Source organism: Lagenorhynchus albirostris, chromosome 1 (genome assembly GCF_949774975.1).
Source record: "Lagenorhynchus albirostris chromosome 1, mLagAlb1.1, whole genome shotgun sequence".
Lineage (NCBI taxonomy): Eukaryota > Metazoa > Chordata > Mammalia > Artiodactyla > Delphinidae > Lagenorhynchus > Lagenorhynchus albirostris.
Window position 1 is genome coordinate 133,550,810 of NC_083095.1, and position 27,697 is coordinate 133,578,506.

At 58.9% G+C, this 27,697-nt stretch overlaps 1 protein-coding gene across 1 annotated transcript; it reads right to left on the reverse strand.

Moving 5' to 3' along the window:
* Nucleotides 1–1,486: 1,486 nt before the first annotated feature.
* On the reverse strand, nucleotides 1,487–24,050 carry PSTPIP1 (proline-serine-threonine phosphatase interacting protein 1). Its single transcript, XM_060154771.1, has 15 exons — nucleotides 24,027–24,050; nucleotides 21,762–21,862; nucleotides 21,338–21,412; nucleotides 13,687–13,721; nucleotides 13,338–13,444; nucleotides 10,947–11,009; nucleotides 10,211–10,309; nucleotides 9,218–9,263; nucleotides 8,122–8,201; nucleotides 7,416–7,514; nucleotides 6,234–6,330; nucleotides 5,603–5,693; nucleotides 3,095–3,150; nucleotides 2,767–2,900; nucleotides 1,487–1,794 (listed from the first exon to the last, which is right to left on the reverse strand). Exons 1-15 carry the CDS (start codon nucleotides 24,033–24,035, stop codon nucleotides 1,663–1,665), a joined length of 1,224 nt encoding a protein of 407 aa, XP_060010754.1. The 5' UTR covers nucleotides 24,036–24,050; the 3' UTR covers nucleotides 1,487–1,662.
* Nucleotides 24,051–27,697: the final 3,647 nt, after the last annotated feature.

The window sequence follows — 27,697 nt, forward strand, 5'->3', positions numbered from 1 at the left end:
ACAGAGGAACAGCCCTCTTTACCAGCCCCTCCTGGTCATCTTCCTAGGGCAGAGCTTGGTCAAAGCCCTCATTTTTGCTACTGTGGCATCTGATGTTTGCCTGAGCACGTGGAATGTTCCTCCGTTTGGCTGCCAGGTGGACGGCTGGCCAGGCAGAGCCAGGACCGGTGGGAAGCCACAGGTCCACGGCAGGCTTCCGTGGGTGCCATGAGCTCCCAGTCACAGAGATGTTGAAGCTGACAGGAGTGCCTGGTGCCCAGTCGTGCAGGAGGTCAGATTAGATTCCCCCAGAGTCTCTTCTAGTTCTAAATCCTGGAGAATTCAGTGATGCCCCTCGCTCCCTTCTCTGTCCCTGCCCATTGTGAGGCTGTCATCACAAGCAAGCAGGAGCAGAAAGGAACCCCCTCTTTCCTTTCCTGGAACAGCTTCCCCTTTTCCTTGGCTTATCTTGGTCACTTGTTCCCAGAAGCCTCAGGACTGCTTGGCACATCAGGACGTTTCCTGTACTGCCACCAGCTTTCTGGTCTATCTGTTCCCCTCCACCAGGTCAAGGGCCCCTTGAGTAAAGCCAGTGTCTGAGGCGTTCCTCCTCTTGTGCTCACAGCGGGTGGGCCACAAAGGTTAATGAACGAGCAAGCGAAGTGATGAAGTCCCAGGGAAGGTGGTCTATGGGGATACTAACAGGCTCACTCAATGTGTGCCCAGTGGAGGAGGCCCCCCCCGGCATGTCTGGCCCTGAGTCGGGGCGGGCTGCTGGCCTGCTGTGCCGGCAGAGTGTTGGGGCTCCCACAGGCGAGCGCTGGGGAGGCCTAGGACTGCGGAGCGGCCGGTTCCCACTGGCTCTCCCCCCGCAGTCACTCCCCAGGCCCTTGGCGTGGCTGGAGCAGGGCCGTGGCAGGCCTTGGGCAGCAGTAGAAGTTACGTTTCTGGGGCCAAAAAGACAAAGGCCGGAGAGCACCAAGAGCGGAAGAAGAGCTTGGCCACCTCTGTGCCCAGGTCAGCCCGCATAGACTCCAGGCCTGCCTAAGTGACCATGCCACAGCCCCTCCGCCTCGGCAGACCTGTCACCTGTTTCCTGCCTGGAACTAAGCTTGGCTCATCCCCAGAACGTTCCAGGTGTCCCTCCTCCCTGTGCTCACACACCTGCCCTGTCCTGCTGCTCTTGCCTTCCCTGTGTTCTGTCTGCTGCTGCCCTGCTCTAGTCCCTCTGCCCCAGGAAGCCTGGTCTCCCCATCCCAGCTGTCCCAAGCGTCTCCTTGCCCCTACCCCCGTCCTCCCTGACCGCTGCGGCCTTCTCCCATTGCCCGCTGTGAATATGTCTCCGTGGCAGTTCCCCGGGACCCAGGGCTAGGGTACCTCCCCATCCCCAGCAGACCAGGGACAGACCCGAGCTGGGGCCTCAGTGACAACACTGCAGGGGGGGAGCTCTGCTCTCCTGGGCTTCTCCCCTCCTTTGCCTCCTCCGAATTGAGCACTTGGACACGGGTGCAAGGAGGAAAAAGAGCGCTCCTTTATTCCCTGTGGGAAGGACTGCTCGGGAGCAGCCGGTACCTTTCCTGAGGGTAGGCTCTGTCTTGAGGCCCCTGCGAGGCCAGGGCAGTGGTGGGGGCACTGCTGGCCCCGTGGACAGGACAGGTCCAGGCGGGGGCTACTGCCCCTTCCTTAAAGCTTCTCCAGGTAGGAGCCAGGGACAAAGCCACGCTGCCCGTTCCGTTGCACTGTCCACCAGCCATCCTCCCCTTCCTGGATGACCTCCAGGATGTCCCCCGCAGAGATGTTCAGCTCGTCGGAATTCTGGGCAAGAGAATGAAAACGCATCTGGCTGAAGTGGGCCTGCTGGGAGGGCCTTTGGTCAGGCGTTCCCCCAACCCCAGGCAGTAAATGCCAGCCTGTCTCCCAGATGGGCTGTCAGCTGAGACATGCTGGCCTCCTGGGGCTGCAAGACACGGCCACTCTGGGCTAAGGCAGCCCTGGAGACATAGGGTGTGGGGTGCCTCGTGGGGCTCAGCCTCTTGTCCCCTCTGGTTTGTCATCGTGGGCCTCCCACACAACCTGGGGCTTCTTCCCCTGCTTCACCTCCCTGCCGCTCCCTTCTTCCCCTCCCTGCTTCAGACGCTGCAACCTAGCAAGTCAGGTGTGTTTGCCACGCCCGCACCTCTGCTAGCCCTTGCCATACAGGCACACCATCATTCTCCTGGGCTGTCTCCCTGTCCAGGGACCAGGCTTCAGGAGTCAGTGCAGCCCGCCGAGCCCCGAGGAGATGCTTGGCCTCAGTCCCAGTGGATCTGGAGTCCAGCTCTGTACTCCCTCACCTCAAACTGGGAGCAGATTAGACTCTTTGGGGATCTGGGCACAGCTGCCCTGTGGCTCCTTTACTCATCCTCCCCTTGTGGGCTTCAGAAAATCAACCCCGGCACAGCTGAGGGCCTCGTTCCGACCATGGCTTGTTCTGGGCGCCCGTGGTCACGGAGAACAAGGCCCTCACCTGTGGGTGCAGAGCCTGATCCTCAGACCACTTCCTCAGATAGCTGCAGCTCTGCCAGCTGCTGCACACGTGCACACCTGCCTGTATACCGCATGTTCTTGTGACCAAGGCCCTTGTGCCGTTCATCAGCTTTCACTCAGCACGTCCGCACTGGGCCCCTCCCAAAGGCCAGGTGCTGTTCTAAGGGCACCCACCCCAGCCCACTCAGTGCATGTGCCTACGTGTGAGCACACCCTTGGGCGTGCTGGTGCCCTCCCAAGGAGGGGAGGGCGAGGCCTCACCTGGGCTGTGTAGTCATAGAGCGCCCTGTAATCCTGGGCTGGCAGGGTGTGGGGTCCTGGCGCCTCCTGCACAGCGATGGCGGCATAGACACCCTCATTCCGATCAGAGGTGGGAGTCAGGGTCTCTGTGGAGGCTGAGAGCAGGGTGAGGCTGGCACCCGCCCCTTACAAAGAACAGTGGTCCCTGGAGGCCCCCCCGACGTGGAGCTTCCCCAGACTTGGCCCAGCCTCTTCCCAACCCCCAACCTCCCAGCTGTTGGAAGGCCCATCTGTGCCAAGTAGGCATCCTCCCCTTCACCCCAGGTTGACAGTTGTCACCCCCAATTACCTGCAGAAGCTGCTGACGATGTTGTTTTGGGACTTCCATGCAGCAGCCCAGAGAACCTGGGGACAGGGAGGAAAGCAGGTGAGTCAGGGTGGGATGGGGGGAGTAGATGAGGCAGGGAGCCCACAGGGCTCCAGGGCTGGGGTTGCCCCTAGCCTCCAGGCACAGATATGATTTATGGGGTGCCCCTCACCATGAGGACTCCCTAAAGAGTGGTCCAGTGGCTCTTGCCCAGCCGCACTCTCTCAGTCCCTCACCCTGTAGACGTCTTCTCAGTACCTGCTCCCTGCAGGGCCTAAATGGGGGCTCTAAGACCTCTGTGCTCCAGGGCCCAGGCCCTACACCCACCAGGCCCCTGCTCCAGCCTCCCCCATGGGCAAAGGAGCTGCCCCCTAGAGCTTGGCCCACTCACACCTCGCTAGGACCTTCACCAGCCTGGGCAGCCCAGCCGCTCCCCGACCACACAAAGTGAGGTCCAGGAGGCAGTGCTAGGCTAATTCACCCCTTCCCTCGTGCCTGGCTCAGACCTGGACTGAGCTGGACTCATGGAAGTTTGTTGAATAAAAGAGAAAAAAAAGGCAAGAATCAAGAGGCAGAGGCAGACACTGGGGTACCTAGTAAGGAACCAGATGTGGGTGCCCCGAAGCAGACAGTGCTAAGGGCTAAACGAGTAGAGGCTGATGCTACTTCCCCTGATCAGGAAAGGCTTCCTGGCCTGTTGGGGTCAAGCCAAGTCTGCAAAGACTCAGCTTTATCAGGTAGAGACTGGAGTGCAAGGCATTGCCGGTGAATGGGAGAGGAGTGCAAAGGTGCAGATTGTACAGACAGAGGAATTTGGGAAGTGAAGTGGACCAGTTTGGGGTGTATAGGAGATAAGACAAATAGGGACAAGGCCAGACCTCCCAGGGGTCTTGAGTGCCCAGTAAGGGGCTGGGCCCGTAGGAGGCTGCCCTGTAGTGCCAGGTGGGACACAGAGACCTTTCCCAGGGTGGGAGAATCCGGGACCCCCGCCCCCTTGCAGGGTTTGTGGAGCTGAGGGCCCAGGATGGAAACACATGGACAGGCATGCATGGACTTGGCACACGTGGGAAGGCCTGATGCTAACTTGGGCCCTGCAGACTTGGTGCCTGTGGCATTCCTGCCCCTGCCAGGTAGGGTTAACCCAGCAGGGCTGGGGCTGGAGGAGCAGCTCGTCGAGGCTGTGTGTGCCAGGGCTGTCTGCGCTTTCGACTCCGTTCCTCCGTCCACTCACTTCCTGGCCAGTGGCCCCTGCCCCTCCCCAGCCCTGCCTGGCTTCTTGTCCCCACACGGTGGTCCCTGCCTGTCCCCTGCAACAGCCAGGCCTCTGCCTGTGCGACCTCTTTCCCTCTTTATCTTTCATCCTCATCAGACCCCTTTCTGTCCTTTCTTGATACTGCCCCAGGTGAGCTCTTCTGTCCCGTTGTTTAAGTGACCACCTGTGTTGGGATCTGGGTCCTCACTGGGAGTGCAGGGAGGTCTGAGTCCCCTAAGATTTTGGAATGATAGCGAGGGTAGGAATGCCCTTCTCCTGGGGTTCTTACTTTCTCAGGGTTCCCAGAGGAGCATGCCATGGTGCCCACAAGCCTCTGCCTCCCAGGAGCCTTCCTGCAGGGCGGCTCCAGAGGCCTCAGAAATGAGCTGTCCTCGGAGGACCGGTAGCCCGTCACCTCCACCCCACCCGCCTCTCAAAGGCAGGGCCTTCTCTGCAGTGGGTTGGAGGGAGGGAGGAGGTCACAGAGGCCTGGGGGTGGGGGTGGGGCGCAGGCACCATATGAAGCCCATGGATGCTCCTAGATGTGCACAGTTGGGGAGCTCAGGGAACTGGCTCCTGGGCAGGGGGGCTCCCTGAGCAGGCCATGGCGCTCCCAGTGGGCTGTCACCATCGTCACCCAAGGCCTGAACCAAGAGGGTCCTTAGGTCTGAGTCTGCCCCCAACACGCATAGGCCCCGGGCCTAGAGGAGGTGTGTGACTTGTGCAAGTGACACGCTGGGGCCTGACACCAGGACCCTGGCACCTACCACAGCCAGGCCAGGGAAGGGGCCCTGGAAAAACCTGGAGAATTCTCCAAGAGTACTGGCTGTAGGGCCTTCTCCTATGCCCTGATCCCATGCCAGTGGGAGAGGGTTGCCACTGCAGCCTGACTGTCCAAGGCTCCAAGCAGGCTAGCAGCAGAGCCCAAGGGGTCAGCCAGCCTGGGGTCTCCCTGGAGCTCTGAGCATAGTCGCTAGTGAATAAGGGGGCTGTGATTCTTTAATGCCTAGGTCCCCTCGGGCTGAGGGTGTCATGAGATTAGATTGAACCTGTCTTGTCCCCGAAGAGTGCCCAGCACCTAAACCCTGGCACCAGGCACATAATAGATGCCCAATAAATACATGTGGAAGAGCCAGTTGCAGGAGGAGAGGCTGGCCTCCCTCCCTGGCAGCCCCCGTTCCCCACCCCCGGCCCCACCCTCTGTATCCCGTCCGGCTGGCACCCAGCAGGCGGCTCACCTCTTTATCATGCCACAGGACGGCTGAACACCAGGGCTGCTGGACAACGGGGCAACCTCCCGATCATAGTAGTTCTGGTAGGGCACCGGAGCTGCAGGCAGCAAGCGCATGAGGCCCAGGGTGGCAAGGGCAGGGCAGGCAGGACCTGTGCCACTCGGCACCCCATCCTCTCCCCATCCGGAGACCCAGACTGGGGCCCCACCTTACCATCCTTGCCCTGGCCACCTTGGTGCTTGAGGACGGGGCCCGCTCCCTTCCTAGAGATATCTCACTGTGGGTAGCACCAAGACCGAATAGTCTAGACTCGAGATGTAGTGGCACCAAGCAGGCTGGAGCAGGTGCTCTGGGGAGGCTTCCTGCCTCTGTCCCTATCCTCATCTCCCCCTCCAGTGTCAGTGTTCTTAAGCTCTGCTCATCCTCTATCTTGGATGAGGCGGCAGGCTAAGGACCCAACCAGGGGACTGCCCTGTCCCTGACCGCTTCCCCGGGCCTGGCCAAGGCTTCTCCACCCAGAAAGGAGCTGTGAGCCACCCCAGTTCTGTCCTGGCAGCTGAGGCTCAGAGAACCTGGGCCAGGCCTAGGGAAGGCGGGCCTGGACCCAGAGTCTGTGCTGCCAGTACGTGGGCCTCACCTGGGGGCTCAGTGCCCGTGCTCTTGGCCTGGATGAAGCTGTCTATGTCGGCATCCACACTGCAGCCTTCTAGCGTCACTCGCACCTCTTCGTAGAGCTGGGGGCAGGAAAAAGCAGAGGCTGAGGGGCCAGGCCTCACCTCCATGCCCACATTGTCAAGCCTGCCCCCACTTCGGGTCTGAACTCTGACCAGGGGCCTTGAGGTGTAACTGCCCCAGGCCTGCCTGAGGGGTTAGAGCCCTGGCTGACAGCTTCTCCTGTTTCCGGAACACCTACTGTGCACAAGTTCCTTTGCAAGGGATTTACCCCACTCCTGTTCTCTGAGGTAGACACTGCTTCCTCATTTTACAGATGAGGAAATTCAGAGGAGAGTGACTTGCCCAAGGTCACAAAGCAGGAATTCAGTGTGCTGGGCTTTGGATCCGGTATGAGAGGATTCAGAGCCCACACTCCTTCCTCCGCTACAAGGAGGTCACCAGGTGGGCTCAAGTCATTTGGGGAGAAAACCCCCAAAACTCCTCACCCCATAGGCAGAAGGGATTAGGCAAGTAACAGCAGCGGGCATCAGGGAGTCAGGGCTGCCATGAGAGAGGGAGCTTATGGCTCTAGGACTGCAAGGCCCCAGGCAAGGGAGGTGGCGGCCCCTCTCTGCTGAGGAGGATCCACCCAGCCCACCAGGCATGTAGAGCTCAGTAAGGAGGAACCAGGACACCCTGGAGATGTCTAGAGACAGAAGAGGGACCGAAGCTTGGCTCCTGTAAGCGCCAGGCCTGGAGCAGGGCAACCGAGGGTCCCCCAGCCTCTCTGCAAACCTCTGAGGTGCTGTGTCCACCTCCCTTCCCCATCCCAGCAGAGGGAGCATGTGCTCTGTGGCTCTGATAGCAGAGCCAAGGCCTTGGAGCAGGGGTGAGCAGAGAGGGCAGATGCCAGGTAACCACAAAGCCCAGTCTGCAGGCAGAGGCTGTGGCCCTTTGTGGTACTGAGCTCCCTGTACTCGGGGCCTGGGGCAGCGGCTCAGCGCTGAGGTCGGAGAGCGCTGAGGTCGGAGACCCCTGAGGCCAGGGCTCGGACCACAGAGGACTAGATATTTGCTGACAGGCTCAGGTGGACCTGGGTGTGCCGTTGCTAGGAGGCTGACCTTTCCTCACGCCCCCCTCCCACTCCCTGCCCCTCAGCCCCTACCTCATCATCCTTGACGCACTGCATAGAGAGCTGGTTGCAGTGCACCCACAGAGCATTGCGGAGGATGGTCAGCCGGTCAAACTCTTGCAGCTGAAAGGCCTGGGGGAGAAGCGGGGGCGGCGGGGGCTGCTGCAGGGCTGGGCCAGGCCAGGCCCCACTCAGCTCAGCTGGGGCTGACCAGCCAGACCCCTTCTGCTGAAGCCAAGCCGAAAGGAAAGACTCTTCCTGGGCATCCCCACCCCCACCTCTGTGCCAGCTCCTGAGGCTTCTGGGGAGGGAAGTTGAACGGCCTGTGGGCTTCCTGCCCCGTCCTTCCTCCAGGCGTGGGGGAGCGTACCCCTGGGGAGTGTCTTAAGAGGAGCCCTGGACCCCGAATCCTGAGGCCTGTCTCCCAGGCCCTGCTCATCAGCAGAGCCCAGGGAAGCTATGGGTTTTGTCTGAGCCTCAGTTTCGGCTTCAGCCAAAAGGGGTGAAGGATGCCTGCCTGCAAGAGGGGACCCAGAGCACAAAGCCAGGCGGTGAGCTCCCCGGTGAGCTCCCACAGAGCACAGGGCCTGTGGAGTGAGTGGATGAGTGAATGAATGAAGGAATGATGCCTTTCCCGCAGCACTGCCTCTTTTCCCCCCCATGAAGCGGCGGGAGCGGGGACGGGCGTCCCTCCCATTTCGTAGCTCAGGAAGCAGCCTCCACGCCGGGAGTGTCTCACCTCACAGGTGGTCCGGTGCTCCTGCTCCCACTCGCCCCGCACCTTCTCCAGCTGCTCGATGTTCTGCCTATACACGCGCTCTGGAAGCACAGCAGTCCTCGGGGAGGCCAGCGGCCTAGACACCCCCCACAGGCCACCCCTTTGCTCCTGCAGTGCCCCTGCCCAGAGCGCCCTCCTCCTCCTTAGAGAGACCTGCCCTGGCTGCTGGTGCTACATCTGAACGCTCGTAAGGGCCACCCACTGTGGTACTGCCCTTAGGGTGACTCTCAGCTCCCCCTGTGGTCCAGCTGCCTGGGGCTGGAGCAGAGCCTCATACACCCAAAGTCAGAATCTGGGCCTCTCACCATCCCCAGGGCCCACCGTCTCACTTTCCAGATGGGAAACAGGCTCAGAGAGGGCAGCCCTGGAGGAGGGGTGAAGGGGAGCATTGGGAGCTATCAGGCTGGGAAGCCAGCAGGCTTGGACCATGACCTCTGTGCCCCCAGCCAAGGGAGCAGCTGGGTCCTGGGAAAGGCAGCGCTAGCAGGAGGGAGAGCCTTCCCAGGGAAAGGGAGCAACGGTAAGCTCTCTGTCCTAGGAGTTGTGTCAGCAGAGATAGGGGTGTTGGGGGTCTTCTGGCATCAGGAGAAGGATAGAGGAGACAGAAGCCCAGAGAAGGCTCTGATGGGTTTCAGTGTATGTAAGAGAGAGGTATGTGCGATGAGTGGGCCTGTCTCCCTTGACTGTGGCTGTGAAAGTCCTGGGCCCTGGAGCCAGATGGCTTGCGTTCAAATACAGTTACTACCACTTATTGGCTGTGTGACCTTGGGCAAGTTAATTAACCTCTCTGTGCCACAGTTTCCTCGTCTGTTAAAAAAAGGGGATAGTAATAATGACCACCTTGCAGGATTGTTGTGAGTGTTAGTTAAAACATGCAAAGCACCAAGAACAGTCTTGGCAAATGTGAGAAAACAAATGGTTTCGTTTTACTTGCATAAGTATGGAAATGAGAGTGATGAGCGTGACTGTGTCCCCAGGGTGAAGGCAGTGTGCTGTGGGGGAAGGGATGTCCAAGCCACCCTACCCCCTAAGCTGAGGAGGTGGGCTAGCCACGTACCTGCCTCCATGGCTGAGTCCTTGCACTGCTTGGCTTTGTTCTGGCTCTGAAGAGACAGAGGGAAAGCAGCATTGAAGCCCCGCCCCCGGGAACCCCCCAGCCCAGCCCTTGGGCTCCGAGTTTCCCTGAACAACCCTGAAGGGACTCTGTCACCCCCTCTCTGGCCACACAGGGGGACAGTCAGGAGCCAACTGTGGGCAAGTTCCATCATTAACTCCAGCCTCACCCTACAAGGGCCCACAGCCTGGTTCCAGTAAAAAAGGAATAAAACAGAAACCTGTACTTCATGCAGGTACATGTGAAAACTAGATGTTGAGACCTAGAGGGAGAAATGTAGACCAGGGGCCGGGCCCTGGGGCCCCACGCCCACTGCTGAACCCCCTGGCTGAGGCTGGGGCTCTGTCCCTGACTTGCTGCCACCAACTCACCTGCAGGCCCCTGCCCTCTCTGGGCCTCAGCTTTCCTGTCTGTGCAATGGGCAAAATGTGTTCTTGAGCCCTGGCATCTCTGACACTCCCACCCTGGCCAAGAGGCCAGAGTAGTCAAGAGCTTGGGTTCTGGACAACCTGGGTTTGGGTCCTTTCTCTGTTTCTGCCTGGCCCTCAGACCTTGAACAAGTCACTTACCATCTCTGGGCCTGTGTTTCCTGTGACATGGGCCTACTGAGCCCTTCTCCGAAGGGTTGTGTGAGGGTTAGCATCTGCTCTCATTGCCCTGTGAGCTCTGGGCCTGGGCTGCAGTGGGCCTGCTCTGAGGAGTGGGTCCTTGGGTGCAGCCTGGAGATGGCAAAGGGGATCAAGCTGACTGTCTATCTAGACCCTGAGATTCTAGGAAACCCATTTCACAGACAGAGGGATGAAGGTTCAGAGCGAGGTGAGCAGCCAGGATATCCCAGATGCAGACCTTGCCTTGGAGTGTCTGTGGCACCCCTTCCCTCCCTCCCCGCCCTGCCCCAGCCCTGTGGCACCACATGGCCTCAGGGGCTCCACGCACCTTCTCCACCTGCTTCTGTTGACCGTTGGTGCTAATGCGCTCGAAGGCCTGCTCGGCGTCGTCTGCATCTCGGCACTTCTGCTCATATGTCTTCTTGGACTGGGGGGGGTGTGTGGAGGGGCGTGACTTGGGGGCCCCAAGTGAGGCTCCTGAGCCCAACCTCCCTTCTCCCTGTTGGGGGCTGTGGATGGGTTGGGGGCCTCCTCACCAGGGACAAGGATTTGGGGGTCCAGAATGGAGATGGAGAAGGGAGTCTTGTGCCCAGGCCCCTTCCCAGTGGGGACAACGTAGCCCTGCCCACAGCCCCGGCCTCTTCAGAGGTGTGGTCGCATCAAACCGCCAGCAGGGCCCTTAAAATGCCATGCATCATCACGATGCCAGCCTCTGCACATGTGGTGGAGCTATTTTTCTCCTTACTCAGTGAACTAGGAGACACAGCTCAGGGGTCCCTTCTCCCTCTGCCCCTGGAGTCCCCAGCTGACAGCCTGGATGACCCTGTAGACCGCTGTCCTGGACTGGCTGCTTGCCCATCTGTCAGGAGCCCCCCAAGGTCAGGCCGTGGGCCAATCTGCATGGCACCCTGGGAGCAAGTGCAACACCAAGAACCCGACAGGCCACTGTGCCTGTTGCTGGATGGAGGCCTGAGGCATCCCTGTCCCAGGTGCCCAGTCCAGGGCTCCTGGCATCCACACCCTGAGCCCTGCCACCCCTCCAGGCCTAAGACCCCAGCGCTCACCTCCATGGCCTTCTTGTGGAGCAGCAGCTTGCTCTTCTGGACACGGTCCATGATGGCCTCATACTGCAGGGGACGTGAGGCTCTGAGCTTGGGGCGTGGCCTCAGGACACTCCCTTAGGTCCAGAGGACGGGGTGTCCTTGGGATGAGGCCCAGCATTCCTTCCTGGCTCTGAAGGGGGTGGTGACAAGATGCCCTCCCTCTCCCTCAGCCTGCTCTTTCACAGCTACTGCTCAGAACAGAAAGCTAGAGGAACCCGGGGCATGGATACACATGGTGTATCCTCTCCCTGCAGACCCCAGCCAGGACTTGGTCTCTTGCCCGGGAATACCCAACCTACCCACGTGCACATGCGCACACGCACGCACGCTGTCCTTCACTCACAAGCCTCTGTACCCACTCAAAGCCATCATACCCCGTGTACCCACGCGGGCACACACACGCACACAGAGTTACACACACACACACACATAAGTAAACGTCAGCAGGCCCCCACACTCCCCCTTGCATATACACAAGGCCTTCACAGAGCAACCTCAGACACCACTCACAAGTACACATACGTACACTCTCCCATGTCCGCCACACACAGCCATGGGCCCTGTGTACACACCCCAGACGTGGTCATGGTCACCCGCTGGTGCACACGGGGCCCCTGCACCTCCACCTCGCCTCCCAGGCTCCTTGTACAGATGGAGAGGATGGAACTCGGCCTGGACAGAGATTGGCTCTAAGGATAATGGGAAATGAAACACCTCTCGTGTTGGGGCTGGAGCCGGTTCGTGCCTGGGGTCTCAGTGGGGCCGGTGCCAGCGGGGAGACCTCGAGAAGCCACCTGGTCACACACACACACACTGAAACACATGCACATGCTCACAGGTGTGCAGAGGTGTGCTCTCATTCTCCTGGGTGCACACCCACGTCCATACATGCACACGTGTGCACACACACCCAGGCAGCCTTCCCCGCACACTACATCACGGCTGTCCTTCGCTTGTGGGAGCCCTGACCACACCCTGGAACTGTCCCTCTGTCCAGAACAGCTTTTTCAGACATCACAGCCCCACTGGCCACAGGAACGCTCTAAACAGCCATCCTGGGGCCTTGCTGTCACAGTAGATGCCCTGCAAGCAAGTCCCAGCTCAGAGGGGTCGCCTGCTGCAGCTCCTTAAGGCTGGGCCAACTTCTGGGGCTGGCTTGGAGGACCCACTGTCTGCTCAGGAACCCAAATTTAGAATCGTGAAAGCCTGAGGCCCCAGCTGGCCAGATGGGCAGACAGGGAGCACAGCCACACTAAATTTCTGGGGCCAGAGCTACTAATCGGAGCCAGCACCCTGCCTGTGAAGACTGCAAGGGGCCTAGTTCTGGGCTGGGTCCCCCAAAGCTTGGGAGGTGGATGTAAGTGTCCCATCCCACAAGAGGGAAACAGGCACAGAGAGGGTAAGTGGCTTGGCCGGGACACCCAGTTCCAGCCTGGCCCCAGCCATGAACTGTTGCCTTCTGTCCCTTCACAGCTCAGTTGTGTGGAATTTTCCATTTTCAGTTCTTTGGACAGTTTACAATAATGCTTCCTCTCCAAGCAAGAAGTGCTCCTGTGCCCTGGCCTCTCCCACCCTGTCTAAGGCACCACGCTCATCACTAAGGCCCTGAGAGGCTGATCATGTGTCCGTACCTGCCTTCCCAGAGGGCCACGTGCTCAGCCAGTCAGAGAGTCTCAGGCTTGGGAGGGGGCCCTGGGACACAGGGGTCACCAAGCCCACCTCCCATCCAACCTCTGCAGCTTCCCTGACAAGTAGCCTCCAGCCTCTGTTTGTATACCTCCCATGATGGGGACCTCACTTCCTCTCCATGCAATCCCTCCATCTAGGGACAGCCATACCCTACAGATGGGTGAACAGTACCTTTGGATGCTGAGGTAGGCTCGGCAGCCCCCACTCCCCACAAGCTCTGTCTGTTCCCCTCAGCCTCAGGCAGCCCTGCAGAGTGGCTGCAGTGACTGACTCCCAAGTCTTCCTTTTTCCCAGGTAAACAGCCCTGATCCTTAGGCTCAGGACCAGTTTCTGGTGACTCCCCAACTTAGGTTGCCTCCTTTGGATACCCCCAAGCTGTCATGGACCCTCTATAGCCTGTTGTAGTAGGATGATCAAAAAGACCAAGGTCTTTCCCTCTTCCTGGCCTGAGACAGCGCAGGGGGAAGACCCCCAGTGGGGCTTTCAGGCCCGAGAGCTGGGCCCTGGTCCCAGTACCAGGCATCTGTCCACAGCCCCCCTCCTCCTTCAAATCGCCATCACCCACAAGCCTGGCGTGCTGCCCATCAGGAGAGCCCGTCCCCTACTGCCTCCACAGTGACAACAGCCACCGCCCACTCGAGGCCCATCCCCGCGCCCCCTTACCTTCCTCCTCTGCTCCTTCTGCCTCTCACGAAACTCCTCCAGGCTCCGCAACTCCTCACGCAGGGCCAGGGCCAGCTGGATGTGGGCGCTGCCCACGTTCTCCATTTCTGGGGGTGGAGTAAGGACAGTGGTCCCCGGTGTCAGACCTGGTGGGCCCCAGCCACTCACATATTTGCCCCTGCCTGGGCCAGCCCACCCCAACCCCACAGCTCATCTCTGTCACCCCCAAGTCCTCCACCAGCCTCTCGACTCCCGGCCAGCATCCATCCATCCCCAACGGTGGGGGATCTGGTGTTCCCAGAAGGTCCCGTCACCCTGCAACCTGGAGTGGGGAGCAGGCGGGACTTACGCTGCTTCAGAGAGTCAAAGGAGGCCCTCAGGGAGCTGCAAAACAGAAAGACCAGGGTCAGCAGGAGGACAGTGCAGGGGAACCTGAAGTCCTGGCTGGGCCCGGGGACTTTTATTTTGGTGGGAGGGCCCTGGCTTACTCACACACACTGACCTAGATCCCAGGGACCCTCTAGCCAGACTGTGACCATCCGCTCAGAAATCAAACCTCCCACTGTGACAGAATGCTCTTGGCTTCTGCACATCTTCAGGGCCCTGCCTCGAAGCAGGAGAGGGTGGGGTTCAGACCTGGCAGGTGGCCTGAGGACATTTTGGAGGGGGCTGTGGGGGAAGAGGGGGACAAGCAGGGCAGAGGTGATGGAGGGGAGAGATGTAGGGGCCTTCGGACAGGATGAATAGGAGGTACAGGTGAGGACAGCGAGAAACTGAGGGGCTCCCTGGTCCCTGGCTAGGTGGCTGGGTGGACGGTGGCGACACCTCTGAGAGGGGCCCAGGAGGGAAAATGGGGAGTTATTTTAGGGTGCACTAAGCTTGGGGTGCCTGAGAAAACCCAGTAGGAGGAGTCAGGAGGCACCAGGTGGCCAGTCTGAAGCAGACATGCAGACACTGCCCATTCCAGAGAGGGCACCAAGGAGAAAGGAAAGGGAAGGGGCTGGCTGGGCATAGGAGGTGTGAGGGGGTTACGCCCAAGGGTAGGGTTGCCAGATGGAGCAAATAAAAATACAGGCCACCCAGTTAAGTTCAAATTTCAGATAAACAACAAATAGTTTTTGAATGTCAACATGCCCCATGTAATATTTGGAACACACGTAAATTTTAAAAATATTTGTTGTCTATCTGAAATTTAACAGGGCAGTCTATATTTTATCTGGCAGTCCTGCCAGGGGGCTGTTTCCCAGAGCTACCAACGGAGTTGAGATCTGAGCAAAGATGTCGGAGCCCACTCAGGGCCCAGTCTTGTCTGCTGCTCAGAGCAGGACTGACGGTAAAGTGCCTCTCCCCAGCCCATCAGCTCTCAGGGGCAGGGGCCTCTCAGAGGAGTGAGCTCCCCCTCCTGGCAGAGGAGGGAGGTGACTTGGAATCCCAGGCTAGGAACCTGGGTAGGGGCTTCCTGCTCTGGACTCCCAGGTGCGTTAGAAGCAGACCCTGGAGCCAGACGGCCTGAGTTCAATCCAGGCTCTGCCACTGACTCTCTGTATGACCTTGGGCAAGTTACCTAGCCTCTCTGTGCCTCAGTTTCCCCTTCTGTAAAATGGGGATAATAGCACAAACAGAATGGTTATGAGGATTAAATGAATGTATATGTATAAAGCACCTCTGAGCTGGTGCAGAGAAGATGCTTTACAAGGGTTGCTGTTGTGCCACCCTCCCCTGAGCCCACTACTGCACACCCTGACCTGGGGGTCCCCCAGGCCTCTTAATCTGACCTGAGCTGTAGCTCCAAAATGCCCCCCTAAGGGCTTACTGCATGCCCCCTCTTATCAGAAACCCCCACTGGATTTGCCTTCAGGTAGGGGGGCCCCTTGAGGCAGCCCCATAGATTGGGCTCCTTTCCCCCCCACTCCCTGCAGCCCTGTGGGTACCAAGACTCTAAGTGCACAGAGACGGTGTGTGGAGGTTGCAGATTGGCCCTGAAGTGAGGCTTGTCTATCTCAAGGGTAAAATTCTCTGCCTGTGTTTATGGCCCTTTAACTCCCCCCTCACCAGGACGCCTGAGGAGCCACAGTCAGTCGAGGCCGATAGGGGAACTGAGGCCCGAGTGTGGCCAGACTTGCTGGGGTCACACCCAGGCAGCGGCGAGGATCCTGTTGCTGGCCGCATCCTGCTGCAGCCCATCCAGCCTCTCTGCGGAGCCGCGCTCCCGCCCACTGGTGGCCATATGGCCACATGACACCCAGTGAGACAGCCCTGCCCACCCGCCTGCATTTCCCCTCAAGCCTTGCAAGGCAGGCTTCACAGGGGGGGGCTCCCTCCTCCCGTGGGGACAGTTAGGGAAACTGAGGCCATGGAGAAGCAGCAGACCAGCAGCAGCATCACCTGGGAGTTTGTTAGAAACGCACATTTCAGGCTCCACCCCAATCCTCCTGAAGCGGAAGCTTGGAAGAGGGGCCCAGCACACTGTGTTTTAACAAATCTCCAGGTGCTGCTGATGTACGTTCAAATGCTGGCCTAAATTATGTAATCCTCACACCTCTGCCAGGCAGGGAGGGAACCATCATTATCCACATTTTACAGGTGAGAAAAACAAGGGTCAGAGAGGTAAAGAAACTGACCATGGCCACACAAGTGGAGAGAGCCGGAGCCTTCTGCTTCTTACCAGAGGAAGGAAGGGGCGATTGCCATGGTGACCCCACCTGCCCTGGCGGGGGGTGGAGAGGTCAGGACTCTTCTCTGACAGAATTGACACCTTGCCAGCGGTTACACCTCCGTCTCACACACTCATCTCCTGCCTCAGTCTCCCCATCCATGGTTAGAGCCTCTCTAGGTCCAGTATGGCCACTTCTCCATGCCCCATCATGACCCACAGCATGACCACACCCTGCCCAGACCCCTTCCACAGGCTGGGGCTTGCACACCCACTGCTTGGTCCTCACCTCCTTTTAGACTTCACGTCTCACAGACACCTCAAACTCAGAGTGTCCGAAACTGGACTCATCGCCCTACAAACCTGCTCCTCCTGCAGGGCTCCCTTCTCAGCAAAGGCACCACCGTCTGCCAGGTTATGCACACCAGAAACTTACAAGCCGCCCTTGACTCCACCCTCCTCCCCCTCTGTTACCTTCTTTTTCACTTTCCAAATCTCCTATGTGTCCACCTCTCACTGCCACCACCCTAGCCCCTGCCCCATCACCTCCAGCCCTCCAGCTTCACTTCTCACCTGTTATCCCTGTTCTTTGGCCACCTACCAGTTCCTTCTATACGCCATGTTCCTTCTTGCGCAGGGCCTTTGCATGTGCTAATTCCCTATGTGCAGCATCTTTGCCTGGCTTCCTCTTCTGTCCCTTCGGAGCACTTGTTCCTATTGTCATCTTGGGTTGATACCTTGAGTGTCTGTCACAGCACTGAACTGTGAGGCCACTGAACAGCGGCAATGCCTGGTTCTCCTCCCCGTTGTCCCTAGGATTACAGCCCAGAGCGATAAGTTCCTAGGCCTTTCTCAACTCCAAACCACTCAGGGAAACCATGACCCAGATTTCCCAGAGCTCTCCTCTACTGTGTCTCCATCACATGTCAAGGATGGGGACCCCTTGGAAGCCTCTGACCTCTGTTATCAGTCACCAGTGTCCTCATGTGTAACTCATCCCATTGCCCCTTTCAACCTTGCTCTCAGGACACTCAGCCTGGAATTCTGTTCCAGACAGTCTGAATTTCCAGTGTAAATGTCTCTCCTTCTGCACTTCTGTACCACCATGTGACACACACCATCTCGTGGTCCCTGCTTTGCCATCCCACTTCCTGTGCACCTGCCAGCCAGGAGGCCCCTGCCTCCCAGCTCACAGGAGATGGGCCTCTTGCTCCCCTTGCTGGAGGCTGGGCCTGAGTGAGCTGACCCCAGAGGAGCCCTGATGGGAACAGGGCCCGCCTCTCTCCCTCCAATATCCTCAGTGATACCTTCATGCTCTGAGCTCAGAGGAAGAGAGATCATGAAAAAAATCCCTCTCTTTTGACAGGAAAACACAGCGTTTTAGGCTGTGACAAGTGGGGGTGAAGCAGGGACGAGAGGGTGTGAGGACTCAGGTGGGGGCCGTCCTTGCTCGCGGCTACTGCAAAGGGGCTCGCAGGAAGCTGCCCCCAGCCCTGCCTCAATTCCCCTTTATTTCCTGAACCCCTGCCCCATGCAGCTTCTGCAGCTTGTGACACTCAGCACCCTACTTGGCGCAGGATGAACAAGAGGTGGGGGGAGGTGACAGCTTTCTGGGGGAGGTGGTATTTCAGCTAGACCTCGCAGGGGAGAAATGAGGGCAACAGCCAGAGCAAAGGCCCCAAGGTTGGAAGGAGAGTCAAGCTGAACTTTCTGTAAGGGCTGGATGTGTGGTTTAGATGTTATGGGTAAGCCCCCTGCACCCACCTAGCGCTTCTTTAAGATGCATTTGAAAGGGCTTGTGGGGATCCCTCGAGTTGGGGACCAGGTCTTATCTGTGTGTCCTCCATTGCCACTGCCCAGCAGATGCTTGCTGAGTTAATGTGTGAAGGAGGAGAATGCTAAAAATCACTTGAAGGTGGGAGTAACCTTGTTTTAATATATGTGGCTGAGTCTCCGGCCTTCTGACCAGTCTGAGGTCAGGGGATGACACAGAAATGCTCTATTTCAGGCAGCAGGGGTGGGGAGGCTGGCCTGCTTCACCCTCTCAGCTCTCGCTGGGCTATTTCTGGGGTCACTTCACCCCTTGGCTTTTGTCCTTCTCGTTCACCGCATCCAGCCTATGCACCCCCAGCCCTCCGCCCACCCTCCCAGGGGCTGAGAATGAGCATCCCACGGGACACAGGGGCCTTGGCCATGGGGAGGCAGGGGGCTCCCCCTGACCAGGAGACGGGCCCTGGAGGATGAGCTGCCAGTCCCCACATGGAGTGGCCAGGCCAGCTTTGCCAGATGCCAACCCCACAAGTCTCCACGGCGACAAGGAAGCGACCCACGTTGTCATGGTTGCCACTCCCCCACCCACAAAGAGCCCTCCACGTTGGTGTGGGATGGGACAACCTGGTCTAAGCCAAGACTCTGACAGGCAGGCAAGGCCAGAGTGTCTGGGAGAGCTTCCTGGAGGAGGTGGGGCATGAGAGGGCCCTTGGAGTGATGTTCTGATGCAAAGGACTGGGGACGAGAGTGAAGTTACCCTCAGTGTGCTAGGCCCTGGCTTCAGAACAGTGAGGCCCTTTATTTTAAAAATTCTGAATCCCTCCCAACTCGGCCTAGGGCATGGCACATAGTGGGTGCTCCTTACATGCTTGGATGGCTGAGGGATGCTTGGCCCACGGTTAAAGAAAGGAATGGCTTAATCGTGTCACCAACCCTAGTACATGCCTCGTGGATCAACAGCAATAATGGTGAAGGACCTACTGCGCACAGTCAGCTGAGCTGGGAGCTGCAAGGGGCACAGCCCTACGGGAAGCAGCAGGTGAGCTGGGATGGTCTGCCTCCTGCCTCCTGACTCTCTGGTTCTGAATGTGCCCTGAGCTTTCCAACCTCCAGCCTTTGTCCGTGCCGGTCCTCTGTCAGGAAGGTGCCTTCCCTTCCTGTCCACCTCTCCCAGGACGTGCCCTCTGCTCTGCCCTGCTCCTCTGGCCACCCCAGCTCGAAGGGAAACTCGGGGCAGAGCTGGTATTCATGCACTGCTCCCAGCCTGCTCTGGAACCCGTGTGGCTGTGCAGCGGTGCCCCTGTGGGTTTTGTTCCTGCCTCTCCTTCCACTGGTTAGGCTGAGCCTTAGGGCCTGGCCCTCCCAGCCCAGGCACCAGCTCCTCCTTGGTAGGCAGCAAGGTGGACCCTGACTCTCCTCCCTTCCCTGGCCTGGGGCCCCACCCTGGTGCTCCCACCTTGGATGGAAGCTGTGTCTCTAAGGATAGGGCCAGGGCCAGGGCCAGGGAGGGGCTGGGCCTCATAGGAAATGGTCTGGGCTGGCCAGGCAGGCTCCTTAGCGTTAAACTAAACTGGGTGACCCCAATTTATCTTACTTATGGAGGGGCCCATGAGATCGTAAAGACCCCTGCTGTTTATTGAGCATCGCTGTGGCTTGGCACTCTCTGCTTGACATTGTGACTGTCCAGAGCAACTCTTGGGAGTGATTGTCCCCTTTCACAGCTGAGGACCCAGGGCTCAGAGAGGGGGAGTGACCATCCCAGGGTCACACAGCATATAGGGAAGGGCAGACCTTGACCCACTCGGCCTCCTATAACCACGCAGGGAATCAGTGCTGCCCACAGCCTCGCCCTGGCCACTTCTGTGCACCTCTCCACCCTTCCCACTGCTCACCTGGCTCCATTCCCACTTTATTCTCTTCATTGGTGGCTTCTCTTTCCTTATTTTAAGTCCCCCGTGACTCACAGCCCCCTGAGTGTGCTTCACGCAGTCCATCTCCAGCCTGACCTCCCACCGTGACCCTGCCTGGAACACTTCCCCCAGGAGGTCTCCTCTCTCGTTGGGAAAGTTCTCCTTTTCCAGCAGGCCTGGGAGGGCAGGAGGTGGGCAGGGACTCCCCCTGGGTCATGCTCCCTTGATTCCACCCCCTGCCTGGAAGACAAAGAAGGTCCCCACAGACTTCCATTCGTTCCTCACCATGTCCTGAGCCCTCCTCTGCACTGATATTCAACCTCGGCCCTGCCATCTTTATCTGCTCAACAGCCCACCGGAGTGGACAGATGAGAACCCAATTCAGAGAGGTTAAGTGACTTGCTCCCAGTCACACAGCTCACAAAGGTCAAGTGGGGACTGGGGCTCCTGCGTTCATACTCCTGAAGCTGCCGTTCACACTCTGTGGTCCATTCGTACTCCTGAAGCTGCCGTTCACACTCTGTGGTCCCGCGCAGGACCCTTGGGCCTTGAGCATTCAACTCCCCTGGCTCACACCACTCTTCAACCTTCCTCTAGCCCTCCCTAGGTTTTCCCCGACTCCAGGTTGGAAGCAGGGACCAGCCAGGGTTGCCTATGTCTTTAGGAGACTTAGAGCGTGTTGTTTATTCAGACACTCAAACAAGGGGACCCGGTTCTGGGCTTTGCAGCTGATGGGGTCCAGGGCCACTTTCCTTGGGCAGCGTCAGACGCTCACAGGCCTGACCCCTGTGGGAGCAGGGGCAGGAGGCAGGGGTTGCTATGGCAACTGCAGGCTGAGTGAGGTCTTGCGGCTCTGGGGTAGGAGGAGAAGGACTCATCAGAGCCCTACCAGGACTTGGAGTCCAGGGTCCTGTCTGCCCCTCAGCCTGGCTCGGTCCTCATGCAGCGGGGAGAGTCCACACGTCCCGAGGCAGCCCCTCCGCTCCACTGTTAGAAAGTTCTCCTTAGCTGCCCTCAAATCGTCACTCTGTCTCCATCTGCGTCCCCGCCTGACAGTCCGCACGCAGAGGCCCAGGCCCCAGGGCCAGAGAGGCCCAGCGGCTTCACAGCAGTAAGTGCCCTTGCTACCTCCCCTCCCAGCCAGGCCTGAGCCAGCCCTGGACTCACATATTCCTCTGAGGAAGGTTGTACTGTCATCTGCTCACCGATGAGGAAATGGAGGCACAGAGTGTCAGTGACCCCCCCACCAAGGTCCCAGGGCTAACGGGTGAGGAACCGGCACCCCCACCTGTGGCCACACAGTCCCTCCTGGAAGCCTGAGCCGATGCTGCGGGGTCTCGGGCAGCCAGTGGGGTCCTGTCACCTCCCCTCAGGGCTCTCAGGACTTAGATGGAGGCCGCCCAGAGGGTGCCGGCTGTGCTGCAGGCACCTGAGGACAGATGACCTCAGCCCCTGCCCAGGGCCTCCTTGGTGCTCAGACTGCTGGCTTTCTTCCCACACACAGAACCTGACCTCACCCAGAATGCCTGACTCCCAAGAGAGATGCCCTCCAGGCACCCTGCCCTGGGAGCCATCCAGACCCTCGCCGGCCCTCCCCAGTCCACCCCACACGGGGAGGCACTAAACCCTGCGGAAAGTGCCTGGCGAAGCAGGAGGGGCCCTCTTACTTGATCTCTGTCTGGCCGCCTGCCTTCCGGGCGATCTGCACCAGGTCCTTCCCATACCGTTCCTCTGCCTGGGCCCTGCAATGACAACCCATGGACGCTGCGTCTCCTCCACTTCCGCCGCCCGCGGCTCAGACTCCGCCGGCGGTGGCAGGAGGACCTGACGGTCCACCCGCTCAGCCTCTGGGGGTCAGCTGGCCGGCGGGCTCCTCCTTGAGAAGGATAAGCCTCCAGCCCTTCGTCTAAATAAGTGTTGGCTAAATTCAAGGACATCTGGAGGAACATTAGATTATTTGCCCACTTGGGGGAGGCCCAGGTCGGGAGAAACAGGAGAGTCGCGCTCCTGACTTCTTACAGCGGGGGGTGGGGTGGGGCGCAGCCAGGATGGGGGCTCGGCCACTTCCAGGGGCTGGGGGGAGGGGCTCACCTCTGCCTCAGCAGCTCCTCCATGTCCTTGCAGGTCTTCCTGCCATCCAGCAGCCGCTGCAGCAGCACCTCGTAGCCCGTGTGGGCCGTGAAGTCCCTGCACTGGAACACAGGACAGAGGGACGTGTGAGGGCCGCAGCCGGGCTGCGTGGGTCAGGGGAATGCAGACTGCAGCCTGGTGAGGACCCTGCTGACCTCCTCCAGCCTGGCCTCCCCGTCTGCCCCCCTCTGCCCTATCCAAGAACGAGCTCTTGGGACTCAGGACCTGGCTTTGAGACAGGCTGGGACCTGGGCCCCTTTGCTGCAGCGCTGCAGTGCTGGCACCTGGACACACCTCTCCTCAAGCTACAAAACACAAAGAAATTATATGGGACTAAAAATAACGGCGTGCACGTGCATTTGGGGCAAATTCTGGACCAAAAGATACAAAAGACCAAAAAAACCTCAACTGCCACTTCTGAAGAGCCGGGGGAGCAAAAGCTCCTTGCACACAACACCAGCTAAGGGGTGGGCAAACCACCTAAGCTACCCCTCCAGCCCGACCCCTGGACACACCCCTACCCTCACCCAGTATAAAGAACAAGTTCTCCCCCCTTGAGCGAGCGGGCAAACAAGGGAACGTGTTGTTTGTTCTCGCTCCCCGGTGCTGCGGCAGGGGCCCCAATAAAACCTTGCCTGAATTTCTTGTCTGGCCTCTGATCAATTTCTATTTATTAAGGAAGCCAAGAACGCTGGTCGGTAACAGCTTCACACAGGCACACAGTAGGTCCCCCATCTGTGGAGGTACCAGGTGTAGGTGAGCCCAGAGCTCATAGTCAGGACACAGCAACTCTAATCTAAGACAGCCATGGGAAGGGTCCCCACCAAGGCTCCGTGATGACAGCCTTTATGGGGTGCCCCACACTGCTCACTCCTGTCACCTTCTCAATTACCCTCTTATCTCAGGGGTCCAAGTGAGAAAACTGAGGCACAGATGGGTGAGGTGTACCCAGGGTGACACAGATTGAAAGCAGCAGGTGTGGCATTGAACCCAGGCTGTCTTATTCGGGTCCGTGCCCTTCACCCCCTGCACTCTACAGCCTCTGCAGAGACAAGAGCAACTGCTGTTCCCTGATCATCCACTGTGTACCGGATGCCACGCTGGGCTCCTGCACCCATCTGCTGAGGTGGGCCTTGAGGGTCAGGGCTAGGGCACATCCTAGCACACACTTAGGACACACCTAGCAGCCCAGGACACCCAGCACCCCCTAGGTCCGCCTCTTAGCCAGGATGGTGGGGAGAGGGCCATCTTGGAGAATTCACAGGACACAGCTGCCTCTCTGCCACCCGTCCAGCTGTTGATCTGACTCTCACCCCTGGAGTGGGTTCTGAGCTGCTGGTGTAGGAAGCTGGGGGCGGGAGGTAGTACTTGAGGAGAGGGTGTTTCTCTTCAAAGTCTAAGGAGAATCAGATGCGGTAGAGAAGGGCAGAGATGCCACAGATTGCTCCAGATGGCCCCGTGCCAGGCCCAGCCCACCTTCAGCAAACTCAGAATAATGGAATCTGCAGGCCTGTAGGAGGGTTAGGATCCCAAGCTCACACCCTCCTCCTTAAGCAGCACTAGAAATTCCTGAGACCCAGGTTCAGCTGCCCACGGGGTGACAAGCAGCGGGCCTGGGCCTTGGCTGACTACTCAGAACCCCAGCAGGAGGGAGTCAACCCCCCAACTCCTGCAGGCCTGTCCACCACAATGTCCAGGCTAGTGTGCACCAGGCTTCCATTTCTGTAGCTTTCATGGGCCACTTGCCTACTAACCAGGCAGCAGACCACGGCTTCCTGCCCCTCAGCCTCTGTCCTCCCTCCGGACCCCCAGGACTAAAGCCTGTGGCAGCCAGCGAGGAAAATGGATCTGCCCTCCCCCCCAAGAGGGTCACTCTGAGCTGGACACCAGTATTCAGGGCCAAATTCCATAGACCACCAGAACTGGGAAGCATCTTGTCCAGTGCCCCTCAGTCCTTGGGGAAACTGAGGCCCAGAGAAGGGAAGGACCTGCCTGAGGTCCTACTGGCGGAGGCAGGACAAGGATTTGGACTTGCAGGGCACCTGCTGTTACTCCCCGATACCTCTGGGAGGGGGGCCTGAGCAGGGAGACGCGGACCAAGCCCAGCCCTGCAGCGGACACTCTGCTCTTCCCTCCCAGCCCCATGCCCAGCTCCCACTCCCCAGGGAAACCCCACTGTCCTTCCTGAGACCCCCAGAGTGGAAAGAGAAGCAAAAGCAAACCTACATTGGCCATTCTGGAGGAGGTGGCAGGCAGAGGGGTCCTGCAGACTGGGTCCTCAGGAGCTCAAGTCCCCAAAGCACTCCAGGCTTGAGAGTCTGGTCCAGCCCCTGCTCAGAGCGCGCTGGTGCCGGCAGGGGCTTTGGCCAAGTGAGCCGCCGTCACAAGTGACTAGATTGTTCCAAGGAAGTGCCTGAGTCCCTGGGGCCTGTTCCCTGCCAGCCTGTACCCCTCCTCCACCCCACCACTGCCTCTTCCTCCAGGGCTTCTGACTCATGGTTCAGAGCTGGGCACAGCTGGGCTCAGGAAGCTGCTGAGGAAATGAACTAACCAATCATTCAATCAGTTAATCAATCAGTCCTGCAGGCTTACTGTCTAAGGCCCAGCACCAGAGTCACCTCCTCCAGGGGGCCCATCCTGGCCTTTCCTCCCTGCACCTACCCAGCTCCATCCTCTAGGCACCCAAGGCTCCCTTTCAGGGCCTTGCTGACAGGCTCAGGCTGACATTTCCACAGTGCAGAAGCTACTAGAAGGCAGGGCCTCCCATCTCCTTCTGTCTACCTGCAGCCTCTGTCACCTGAACCTGCCTGTGGCCTTGCCCTCTGTGAAATTGCTATTTATTGAGTCCACTTACCACACAGGAAGACCTGCAAGGACGTGGAGGAGCTGCTGAGACAGAGGTGAACAGGGCCCGCCTCTCTCCCTCCAGTATCCTCAGTGATACCTTCATGCTCTGAGCTCAGAGGAAGAGAGATCATGAAAAAAATCCCTCTCTTTTGACAGGAAAACACAGCGTTTTAGGCTGCGACAAGTGGGGGTGAAGCAGGGACGAGAGGGTGTGAGGACTCAGGTGGGGGCCGTCCTTGCTCGCGGCTACTGCAAAGGGGCTCGCAGGAAGCTGCCCCCAGCCCTGCCTCAATTCCCCTTTATTTCCTGAACCCCTGCCCCATGCAGCTTCTGCAGCTTGTGACACTCAGCACCCTACGTGGTGCAGGATGAACAAGAGGTGGGGGGAGGTGACAGCTTTCTGGGGGAGGTGGTATATCACAGCTGTTTTCTTATTGAAAACACCACACACCCAGGGAGGTAAGGATGGTGATAAGGAGGGAAAGAGGGGAAGTGACTGCCCAAGTCCCTCAGCTGGTAAAGATCACAATCTGGGACGTGAACGCAGGTCAGCTTGTCCCCAAACTCACATACCGACATCAGTCATTCAACAGACAGTCCAGCAGCTCTTTTACATTTTGAAACATCAAAAAATGATTAAAGGGGCTTCCCTGGTGGCGCAGTGGTTGAGAGTCCGCCTGCCGATGCAGGGGACACGGGTTCGTGCCCCGATCCGGGAAGATCCCACATGCCGCGGAGCGGCTGGGCCCGTGAGCCATGGCCCCTGAGCCTGCGTGTCCGGAGCCTGTGCCCCGCAACCGGAGAGGCCACAACAGTGAGAGGTCCGCGTACCGCAAAAAAAAAAAAAAAAAAAAAAAGATTAAAAAAAAAAAACTTTTGAAAATGATTTCCCAAATTCTCTCTGCTTCAAACCAAAGCTGTGTTTCGGTCTGTCATTCAGTTACCATGGATTCACAGAGGCCAGCTCTGTGCCAGGCTGGGTCAGAGGAACGCTGCCCTGGAGAAGGGCCGTGCTGGCTCTGCAGATGAGCTGCTGAGAGCCGGCAAGCAGCCGGAGGCCCTGCCCTCACCATGTGGCACTAGGGCGATCCCCCCCAGGGGAGGGTGCCAGGTGGCAGGCAGGTGCGGTCCCCTCTATTGGGAGACCTCCCTCAAGCCAGATGTGGGACCCCAGGCCTTGCCACCCTCACTGTGTGGCCATTCTGGACCTCCTTTTCCCCATAGAGGGGTCAGATCGGGGCTGCAGGAGGAGGTGCTCAGGACAACTCTGGCAGGAGGAAGCATGGTCCTACCTCAGCCTGAAGGCAGCATGTGGGAGGCCTGGGTGCCGGGTTGTGCTCAGGGACAGCCCACCTGCTCCCTTCTCTGGGTGGCTCTGGCTGTGAGCCACTGTCCAGGCCCGCCAGCTGACCCCGGCCCTGCCATGCCCCCACTGGGTGGGTAGAGAGCTAGCCTTTGTACACACTGCCACTTCCTCCTTTTTATACCCATACAATTCTTGGTGGCTGCATGGGCTAGGCCGCAGAGACCAGGGCGCCAAGCAAGCCACTTCCCTTCTCGGGACCTGGTTTCCTCATGGAGGAAGTGAGGGCAGAGGCCAACCTCTCCTGGCCCTGACAGCCCACCCTCTAGGGCACAGCCCTATCAGGGCAGATTGGCCGCCCAGTCAGGGAGGGGGCCCGGGCCTGGCCTGAGAGATTGGACAGAGTTCAGCAGACCAGATACGGGTTCACACCCCACCCTGTGGTCCTGGTCATTCTCAGCCTCTACTTCCCTCCCTGTAAAGAGAAGCCTAATTGTTCCCACCACGTAGGTTTGATCTGAGAAGCCAGTGAAATAATGTACGCAGGTGAGAATAGTAAAAGCAAGGTCAGAGGTTGCCCTGAGCCGGGATTACCCCCATTTTACAGATGAGAAAAATGGAACCCAGAAAGGTTACCTAATCTGCTCAGGGGCCCTGAAGGGCACAGAAGGGATTTGAACCCAGCTCCCCCGGACCAGATCTTGGCTCATTCCCTCACCTCTCTGCAAAGCCCCAGGCTCAGTGGCTGTTCAGCAAGTGGTAGCTCCCCATATGCCCTACCCTGTCCCTGCCTGCCTCTCACCCCCCCCACCCCCACCCCCCCCACCAGACAGAACCCAGATATGCCAGGCTGGAAAAAACAAGTTATCTCCCTACCACACACCCTCCCCCACCAGAGGGTCCATTTGAAAGGCTGGAATTCCAGAATATAAAGTCCCTCAGAGGACAGCTAAACCTCTAACCTTAGAGGGAGAGGCCTGGGTTTTGGTACCAGGTCTGATCTGCCAGGAAGAAGCTGGGTAGTCTTAGTAAAGTCCCTTGCCCTCTCTGGGGCCTCCTGACTGTGAAACAGGTTTAGGGACAGGAAGTGACCTTTAATTGCCCTTCCAGCAGGGAGGCTGCTGTCTGTCTGCTGGCTTTTGGAAGCCATGGCAACCATGGCTGCATCTTACCTAGAGAAGTCTGAAGTCCGGGGTGGGCTGGAGCTGCCTGAGGGGAGTGAGGCCTGGGGAGGGAGCAGTTGGGAACTGGCACCATGTGTTTCCTGGGAACCAAGAGGAGGCCGGGAAGGTGGCTGGGAAGAGCTGCCGGTAGTAAGTGAGGGAAGAGTCCCCGAAAGAAGCTGCGTGGAGTGGACGGTGGGGAGCAGCTGGGAGGGGGCAGATGTGGACAGCTGCAGGGGACGGAGCCCGCCGAGGCAGCCAGGAGAGGAAGAGCTGACCTGTATGCGTTTGCTACCCGCTGCACCAGCTACAGCAGCACCAGGGAAATAAGGGGTGAAGTACCCCTTTAGAGCTTCCAAGCCCGCGCCCCACGCCATCTGTGGTGACACAGAAGCAGCAGGCAGTGGAGGTGGCAGAACACGGCGAGTGCAGAGACGGACCCGTTCTCTGTCCCCCGGCATCGGCTTCCAATCACAGGCCAAGTGGGGAGACTGGGAAACTTTCAAGTGAACAAGAGCGAGATTTTGATATGTGGTGGAACTGGAGGGAGTTAGACCTGAAAAGGACTAGAAACGCTCTAACAC